The sequence below is a fragment of the Corvus kubaryi genome, unplaced genomic scaffold (genome assembly GCF_017639235.1).
Source record: "Corvus kubaryi isolate FWS band 111438036 unplaced genomic scaffold, C.kubaryi_AGA036_p1.0 47127, whole genome shotgun sequence".
Lineage (NCBI taxonomy): Eukaryota > Metazoa > Chordata > Aves > Passeriformes > Corvidae > Corvus > Corvus kubaryi.
This window is the reverse complement of record NW_024581317.1, coordinates 902-9,776: the sequence shown is the minus strand read 5'-3', so window position 1 is coordinate 9,776 and position 8,875 is coordinate 902. Positions and strand designations below refer to the sequence as shown.

Below are 8,875 nucleotides of genomic sequence, written 5' to 3'. Positions count from 1 at the left end.
TGTCGTAGGAGAGGATTTATGAGCGCTGGCAGCAGCGCTGGGAGGTTGGGAATGGCCGGGAATAGCACAGCAGGTCAGGGGTGAGGTGGGATGTGCGGGACCGGGATGTGGATGCAGCTCTCGTTGTTGTCCCTTTGTCATCGATCCAGTCCCCACAGGATGCTCAGTGTCCCGGGAAAGCCTCCCTGCTGCCGGGAAGCATCCTGGGATGGGGATGGAGAGCCAAGCCTCCAGCGGGACTTGCTCTGTGAGCAGGAGTTTCTGTTGAAAGCGAAGCCAAAGCTTTGCCATGGGAGTGCTGGTGGAAATCACCACAATCCCACCTGGAATGGGCCAGATCTCCCAAATTTTGGTGTGCCCAGCAGCACCGAGGCTTTTAACGAGTTATTGTGGCTTTCCCGGTGTGCCACAGCCTGAATCCCTGGCCTGGATCTCCAGCCCGTTGCTGGTCTCAGTGTGCAGGTGACAGCAGCATCACCTGCGTGCCAGGGCACTGTGGATCGAGCCCCTAAATCCCAAACAGCCAAAGAAAATTCCCGACACCTTCCTTCCCACCCGTCCCAGAGAAGTGGCTCCAGAATGATCTTTACAACGAAAACACACAAAATGTTGGAAAACAAATCCCTGGGGAGAGCTGGGGGGGCAGGAGAGGTCCATCCCCACATGGGTTTCTCTGGAGAGTCCCAGTTCCATCTCACCTCCCTCTTTTTGTCCTTTCAGGGCTCGGACCTGAGGGCTGGGAAGATCAGAGGGAAGGTCCTGACAAGTGAGTGCAGACCCCGAATGAGGGGATGGGACAAGGAGGTGGCCAGTGCTGGCTGGGACGGGCTCAGCAGGACACGAGGGGGGGACACAAGGGAGGGACACGAGGTGGGAACACGAGGGGGGGACACGAGGAGCTCCCCAGGGCTCAGCTGTCTGAAACAGGAGCCACTTTTTCTCTTATTTTTTCTAGAGGCAAAAGTGGTTTAAAAACTCCCGAGCGGTTGGAAAGGCTCCAAACCAGCGCAAAAAGAGGGGGGAGGGATAAAACCCAGAAGAAAAACCCAAGATAAAAGCGGGTGAATCCCGACAACTCCTGTGATGTTGCACGAACAAAGACTTTCAGTTCAAAACGGGCCAGACGTGGCTCGGGGAGGTCACACCCCAGGGGAGAGGGGCTGGGGGCTCACCTGGCTGCAGGTGGCCGAGTCCTGCAGGAGCTTCAGCCTCTTGTCCCATGGTGTCACATCCTCCTGTCCCCGATGGAGGCCGAGGGGTGGCTGTGCTGTGCATCACGGGTGCTGTGCATCCCATGGATGTCTCTTTCCCAGGGACAACCAGTCCTCTCCGTCCTCACCGGCTGGAGATGCCCCGAGCCAGCTGCAGCCCCCACATCTGGGCAGCTGTGCACTGCTCCCTCCCAGCCTGGAGCACAGTGTGCACCCCAAGGCCCCCCTGGGGCAGCCCAAGGGTGCTGGCCATGCAGTGGGTGGGGGGCTGGGGGGTCTAGGGTTTGTTACCCCCCAGCAGGTCCCATGCCCAGGGGAGGCTGCACCCAGCGAGGAAGGGGTGCAGAGATGGGAAGGGGGATGGAGGAGAGGTGGGGGTGATCTGGGAGGTGGTGAGGGGCTGGTTTTGGGTGGGCAGAGTGGCCGCTCTGCCCATGGAACTCCTGAGCTGTTCCTGATGTGAGGGCCCGCAGCGCAGGGAGCTGGGTGGGAGAGCGGATCCCGGCCTGGAGGAGGGCGATGGGCGCCTGGTTCCAGTGGGAATTTCTGCTCGGAGGGATGCTCAGCCCTTCTCCTCTGCATCCCAGGTTACAGCCGGCCCAAGCCCCCACGCTACAGCAGCTACCACCGCTACCAGTTCCGCCTGTACCGGCAGCCGGCGCACGAGTCCATCACCCTGAGCCCCGAGGAGCAGGACTCGCTGGGTAAGGACCCGCTGGGCCCCCGATCCCGGCCCCGAGGGGCTTTTCCAGGGGGTGTGGATAACGCCGCCTGTTCCGGCAGGCTGGGGATGCTCTGGTGCAAAGGGATCCTTACAGGGGACACAGATGAGGTGTTGAAGCCTTGCCAGGCAGCAGAAACTCTTGGAAAAGGTCTGGTAACAGCCTGGCTAGCGGGATGGGAAGCAGGGAGAGATGTGGGCTGTGAAATGCAGCCCTCGCTGGCACATCCCCCCCAGCCCGGGCCGCGGGAGTTGCATCACCGGCACCTCGGAGCAGGCGGATAAGGATCAGCCGTGGAGAAGGTTTAGCAAGGGATTGCTCAAACCGGGCTGACACAACGCCCGCCAACTCCCAGCTCCCCAACTCCCTTCCACTGCCTCCTCCCAAAATCCAACACGGCAGGGATGGAGCAGCCGAGACCCCCGAGACACCGGGGCACGGTTGCTGCTGCTTCATCCTGGGGCAGCCTGCAGGACCCCGGGCTGGGCAGGGATCCGTCCTGCCCGGTGCCAAGCGTGGGCTCCTCCCTGCCCTGCTGGAACACGGGGCTCTGCGGCTCACGCGGCCTCCACAAGGGAAATTTCAAAACTTTCCCAGCTGGGACCACATGAGCAGGGCTCGACGGGCAGGTCAGGTCGGTGCGTCTGGGCTGCTCTGCCTGACTCACGCCGTGCCTCTTAACCCACACCGCGCAGCCCAGAGCGGGGGGCTGGCTCCGGGGGGGGCTCTGGGACAGACCCCGACCCCCCCACCCCCGGCACGGGGCCGTGGTGCTCATCCTGGGGCCGGAGCGGGATGCGGCTGCCGCGAGTCTCCCTGCGGGTTCTCCCTGCCCGTGGCTCTGTTTTCTGGCTCATTAGCTCCACTTCTTAATGACACCGCTGATGTCACCCCCCCCCCCCCCCCGCCAGCGGAGCCGGCCCTTCATTCCTGCTCGGAGGAGGGGGCTCCGTGCTGTCCCCACATTCCCATCGCAGCATCCCGGAGCTGGGAAGAGACGCTGAGACACCCAGCAAGGAGCTTTATCCGGATAAACCCTCTCATTAGCAGGATATGTGGCTGCAGCCCCCCAAATTTCACCCCCAAAGGGGTTCAGCCACCCTGTGGAAGGCCTCCCACCACCCCCTGTCCCCAAGGCGTTGGGTGGCCGGGCATTCCCCAGCCGGGGCTGTCTCCAGCCCATCCGAGTTTCCCAGCCCTTCCCACTCTTCCTGGGAAAGACCCAGCGGATATTTTTCCACAGCATCCGATGCTCAGGCATCGTTTGTCAGGCAGCTGCGGGGTCTGGCGGGGGCTGCTGTTGAAGGAGCTGGTTAAAGGTTATTTTTAACCATTTCCCTGCTGCATCACATCCTCGGCCTGTCCAGGCGGTGCTGCTGCATTGAGACACCGAGAGCCCATCATCTTTATTCCCAAGGAATGAGCCCTAAAAGCAGCCAAAGGATGAGATTTTGGCGTCTCAAGGGTTTTAAATAAATCCGTCCCCAAGGCAGTGGGATGGATCCGCTGGTGCATCCAGCCCTGCATGGCTGAGCCCTGCGGTGCAAAGGCAGCGCACGGGGGAGAGGAGCAGACACCTTCGGCAGAAGGTGGGGACAAGGAGGGAGTGACCCCAATCCCAAAGGATCCTGGATGAGAACCCAGCCCGCTCCTCCGTGGCTCAGCCTTGCTCCTCTCCTGCAGCAGAAGCAGGGCGGGTTCTCCCGGCGATGCCGCAGGCACAGTTCGCATCCCTGCTCGGAATTTCCCATCTTCTTTGGCCTCAAATGAACCCCTCCTTGCTGCTTTTACTCTGTCCCACCTCTGGTGACAGCGACATCTCTGTCTCACCAAGGATGGGGACACCTGACATCACCAGCCCCGGAGAGGGGACATGTCCTGACCGGGCGCAGGGAGCGGCGCTGGCCCATCCCAGCCTCGGGATGCATCCAGCCTCCAGCGCTGCATCCCTGTGCCGGGCATCCCTCCCTCGGGCACAGCTGAGCCCCACCAGAGCGTTTCTTCTCGGCTCCCAGAAGAAATTCCCTCCTGGCACGGGATGTGTTTTGGAGGCCGGACCAGGCAAGGTCCCCGGGCCGAGCGTGGCCGAGCCGGGGGAGGTGACAGTGCCAGGCGGGATGGCAGGAGCCCGGCCGGAGCCTCCAGAAGAGGGCACTAAACCAGGACCTGCCCGCGTCGCCTGTCCCTGCTCCTGGAAAAGATCCCAGGGAATTTAAACCGCGAGGGGCGGCGGCGAGTGGGGAAAAGAAACGCGTGTTTCTTCTCCCTCCTTGCCTGGCCGCTCAGAGGGAGCGAGGACATTTCCACGGTGGCTCCAGTGCCCACCCTGCCGTGGGGATGTCCCGGCTGGGATGGCACCGATGGGCACAGCTCGGGTGCTGGAAGGGCTGCAGGATCTGGACGCGTCCCCCTGTGGCTCGTGGCAATGTGGAAATGAGTTGTTTATGGCCGAGGTGTTTCTGCAGGGCGGCTCTTGAGCAAAAAAGTTGTTTCATCAGGGGAAAAAAACCACCCTGATCCTTCCCCGTGAGGGTTTCTGCTCAATCCCGGCACCAGCCGGCTCTGTGTGAACTCGGGCAAATAACTCAGAGCCTCAGTTTCTCCTCTGGAGTCTGACTGACCTCAGTTTTTGGCAGTGCCACTGAATTGTCACCGAGCACCAGGACCGAAGGTGGGGACATTTAGGGTGTCCCCACGGCTCTTCCTGCCACTCGCCCCACTTCCCTCGCAGCCAGGAGCATTACAAGCCTTGCTTGTGTTTTGGGGAGATGCAAGATAATAATTTGTGGTCTCTGAAATGTCACAGCCGCCATCGCATCCCGAGGCGGCAGCGCTCGCCGCAGGCTCTCGATCCACGGGAAATCCCTCAGCCAGGGGAAATTCGGGCACCCACCAGACCCCGGTTGTGGTGCTGGGGGATTGAAGTTCTCCCCCCCCAAATTTCAGCGAGGGGGATCTTTAATTAGCACAAAATCTTGAGGCTTAATTGCACCCGAGTACATCCCTCTGCTTCCAGCTTTTCCCATCAGCTCCAGCGAGCTGGGGAGACGCTCCGGCATCCCCACAGCCCCTCCTGCCCCGGACAGATGTTTTACAACTGGGAATGGATTTTTTTCCTCCCAGAAATTTTGCCTGGGAGAAACAAGAAGTCGTTTGGGGAGCAGGGAGCGGGGTGAGCCCGGCCAGCCACCCTCCCTGTGGCTCCACATCCTTCTCCAGCTCCAGCTCCGGATCGGGGCCGCGGCATTGACTCATGAGCCGACCTCGTGCGCCTCCAATCCGATCCACCCAGCTGGAAAATCGGGTTGGACTGGGCCCCGGCGGGGAGGGAAAGGCTGCGGCTGGGACGGGAGGCGGCGAAGGGCTGCGGGGAGACCACGGTGCCGGCCCAAGTCCCCGGGTGTCACTTAATGGTGACCAAAGCAGCTGCCGGCCTCCCGCCCACCTCCGCTGGGACATCATTAATCTTGGCAGAGAAGCATCAGGGCTCCCATCAGGAGAACATTCCCGCTGATGAGGCTGATAAATTACAGCCGGGGGGGCCGGGGGAGGAGGGGACCGGCGATTGGGGGGTGGGCAGGAGACAACGGCAGCGCTGGGAAACCTGTGGGATCAGAGGGATGCCGAGCTCCCCCAGCCCAGCGCTTGCCTCGTGCCTCGGTTTCCCCATCGGGCGCTCCGGGCTCAGGCGGCCGCGCACGTGTGGGTGTCAGCGGGCACTCCTCTTCCTCCGGCGGGTGCTCAGATAAGGGCCGAGTGGGATGATTTAATCCTTTGGGAAATGAGCTTGAAAACGGACCAAGCCACGGATGAAACGCCGTATTGTTGCGGCAGGGAGCGGGGACCGTGGCACCGCGACCTCGGCTCCCCGGCCGGGCCCCTGCTCCCTTCCCGGCTCCGTGATCCCAGTGACTCACGGTCCCCAGCCCTGGGAGCCAGCCGGGGTGATTTGGGATGGCTGGCACAGGGATGTCACCCTGTGCCGGGAGTTGGTCACGCCGGGATGGGGCACCCGCTTTGGGGATGCACCCGAGGGGTTGGATTTGGTGTTGGGGGACCCCAAGTCCGGCATCCCTCCGGTGCCTCCCCCCTTTGCCGCACCCGCGGCTGCCCCGGGGCTTCCCCTTCCCCGATGGGCCGGGCACAACCGGTGCCAGGGCAGGTAGGAAAGTAGGTCAGGAAAAGCCCCGGCCCCACACGCGGGGCGAGGGCCGGGGCCGGCGCCTGCAGCCCCGCAGAGGCTCTGCCTCCCCCGGCTCCTTTCATCCGCGCCTCTCCGGAGGCTCGGCGAACATCAGTGACAGCTCCGGCACCCCTGGGAGTCGGGGGTGCCGCGTCTCGCTCTCACCCCCGTCCCGCGTGGCAGGGGCTGCTCTCTCGAGGGGTTTTCCAAGCGCTTTGAAACCCTCCGGATGAAAGGCGCCCGGCGAAGGCTGCGGGCGCAGCGGGAGCGGCTCCCCCCGAGGCTCCTTCCCCTGGTGCCACCTTCACCGGGACCCCCAGCGCTGAGGGGGTTGGGCTGAGACCCCGAAGAGAGGAGCTGCCCTTCCTGCCGCGGTGGAATCGGGGGATGGAGGTGCTTGTGGCTCTGTGTCCCGGCTGGCGGCGACCCCAGTGCGGGACATTGGGACCGTCCTTGCTCTCAGCTTGGTTTGGGTCCTCGGAGGGTGGCAGGGGACACCGGGGACCCTCCAGCAGCAGCCTGATGCATTCCAACATCTCATCCCGGCTGGAATGCGGGATGCAGGGTCCTGCCCGAGCTTCCCGTGAGCTCCTTCCCGGGCCCTGGAGAGTCCCGGCCGCGGCCCCTCGCAGCTCCGGGAGGTCACAGGCTGCGGTGCCGTCACCGCGAGAACCTCCGGAGCTTTGTTTGGAGCTCAGAGCCCGAGGTGGGGAGCAGGTGGGAGCCCCAGCAGCTCCCTGAGCCATCACCACCCCACGCAGGTGATGCAGCAGCTCAGGTTTTGCTCAGCACTTTTGCAAGAGCAAAGGGGACGCTCTGCTCCGGTCGGGGCTGAGATGTGACAGCAGATAAGGGCTGCCAGGAGGCCGCGTGACATTAAAGAGCAGCCAGGAAGAGGAGAGGGCGGGTTTCAGATAAACAATGGGCCCCTTTTCCCCGGTGTCCCACAAGGAGGGGCAGCGTGAGCTGTTTGGGTGCCAGGGAAAGCCCCTCCGGTCACAGCAGGATGCTCCACAGCCGCCAGCCAGACCCAGGCTCGGTGCCTGACCCTGGCAGGGCACAGGGGGAATTTCTGGCCCACGGGGGCCGGGTATGAGGGAATCCCTCCTGCCCTTGGCCCTGGAGAGGCTTTCCCTGCCTCCTACGTGGGAAAAACCACAGCTGGATCCAGCACGAGCTGCCCCCAGACCTCCGGGATCCTGGGGTCAGGGCAGAGTGCAGGGGAGGAGGGAATGAGGAACCCCCTTGGCTCCAGCAGTCGGTGGAGCAGCAGCTCAGTGAGTGCCAGTGAGGGGGCCGGGGGATCTCCTGCGACGCCCCCGGGGGGATTTCCAGCCAGGCCACCCCCGGGGTGGGCTCGTAGGAAGCCGTAGGAAGGTTTGCTTCAAATGTCAGGGGGCAGGAGAGGAGCCAACCCCGTGAACCCCCGGGACAGTCAGAGCCGGGGTCCCCGTGACTCCCCGCTGTCCCCAGGGCCTGCCGGGGTGTGCAGGATGTGGTTTGGGGCAGAGCAGCAGCCTCACAGGGCTGCTCCCCTCTCCGGCCCTCCTCCAGCCCGGCTCACCCGCTTTTCCTCTCTCCCCAGGCACCTGGGACTTGAAGGACTTCGTGGAGAACTTTCACCTGGGCTACCCCGTGGCCTCGACCCAGTTCCTCACCAAACACTACGAGGATTAACTCTGGATCCCTCCCTTGCCCTGCACATCCCCACACCACAGAGCCACCTCTGCCTGGAGCAGAGGGGACCCCAGGACACACCGAGGATGAACCCACCCTGCTCCCAGCCCAGACCCACCGCACCGACCCCAACCCCTCCACTCCCAAAGCCAAGTTCTCTTTCCCTCTGGGGAATGTGCCAAGAGCTCTCCCAGCTCGCCTGGGTATCCCAGGAATTACGGCATCACCCCTTCTCCTCCCTCCACCCCATTTCTGACCTCACCCCCTGCATGTCCCCCTGGCACTTTGGGGACTTCGAGTTTGATGCCTGCAGCTTCCCGAATAAAATTTGGATGGAGCACACAGGGCTCTGGGCGGCAGCGAGCACCGGGCTGGGCCAGCACCGGCTTAATCTGGGATTTTGGGATCTGCATGGGAAGAGCAGACCCCTGTGGGCGGTGGGAGCAGGGGGTGGCCAGCCAGACCCTCATGTAGGTGATCCCAGGAACACCCAGGAGGGGACAGGGACAGTGGTGCCTCTCCAGGGGTCCCTTGGTGGCACCGCGTGGGAACCGGGCACGGAACCGGGCACTGCCCTGCCTTTGCCCTCAGCCCATTTCTCTTGGAAAGCAAAACCAAAATTAAAGGCACAAATCAGCAGAGCTCTGCCTACTGGCCACTTAGCCGGACCTCCCTTTTAATTAGGTCCTTAATTAGGCTTTCATCTAAGACTCAGTTTTCTCTGAGGCTGGGATTCACCTGCCTGCAGGTCCTGCTTGCAGCACATCCCGGTGTCTGTGCTGTGACAAAGCTGCCTCTGTCCTGCCCACGGCCAGGGATAATATTCCCCTTGGAATAACCATGGGGAGCAGGACCCCAGGACATTTTGCAGGCGGGGGAAACTGAGGCACGAGGGAATGACTCGCTCAGGGCTGCGCAGGGAGGCCTGGGATGCTTCAGAGGGGTTGTGATGCTCTGGTTGCTGCCTCTCAGCTCTGCATCAGTGCCTGGGTCTGGAACAGAGCAACCTGATCCCGAAAAAACAGCTCTGTGCCATCCTGCTGGTCACCTTCCCTGGATCCCCGGCAGTGAGAGCGCATTTC

The 8,875-nt window shown here is 62.9% G+C and overlaps 1 protein-coding gene across 1 annotated transcript; it reads left to right on the top strand.

Annotated features, from left to right (window-relative positions):
• The first annotated feature begins 648 nt into the window (after positions 1-648).
• LOC121672293 (phosphatidylethanolamine-binding protein 4-like) lies at positions 649-8,135 on the top strand. Its single transcript, XM_042044897.1, has 3 exons — positions 649-766; positions 1,799-1,915; positions 7,702-8,135. Exons 1-3 carry the CDS (start codon positions 664-666, stop codon positions 7,791-7,793), a joined length of 312 nt encoding a protein of 103 aa, XP_041900831.1. The 5' UTR covers positions 649-663; the 3' UTR covers positions 7,794-8,135.
• The last annotated feature ends 740 nt before the right edge of the window (positions 8,136-8,875 follow it).

Bases quoted from the DNA above. Each gene is read 5' to 3' on its own strand.
- LOC121672293 (XM_042044897.1), top strand. From the start codon at position 664: ATGGGTTTCTCTGGAGAGTCCCAGTTCCATCTCACCTCCCTCTTTTTG. The intron at 767-1,798 runs GTGAGTGCAGAC...TCTGCATCCCAG, and splicing joins CAGAGGGAAGGTCCTGACAA to GTTACAGCCGGCCCAAGCCC. The intron at 1,916-7,701 runs GTAAGGACCCGC...CTCTCTCCCCAG, and splicing joins CGAGGAGCAGGACTCGCTGG to GCACCTGGGACTTGAAGGAC.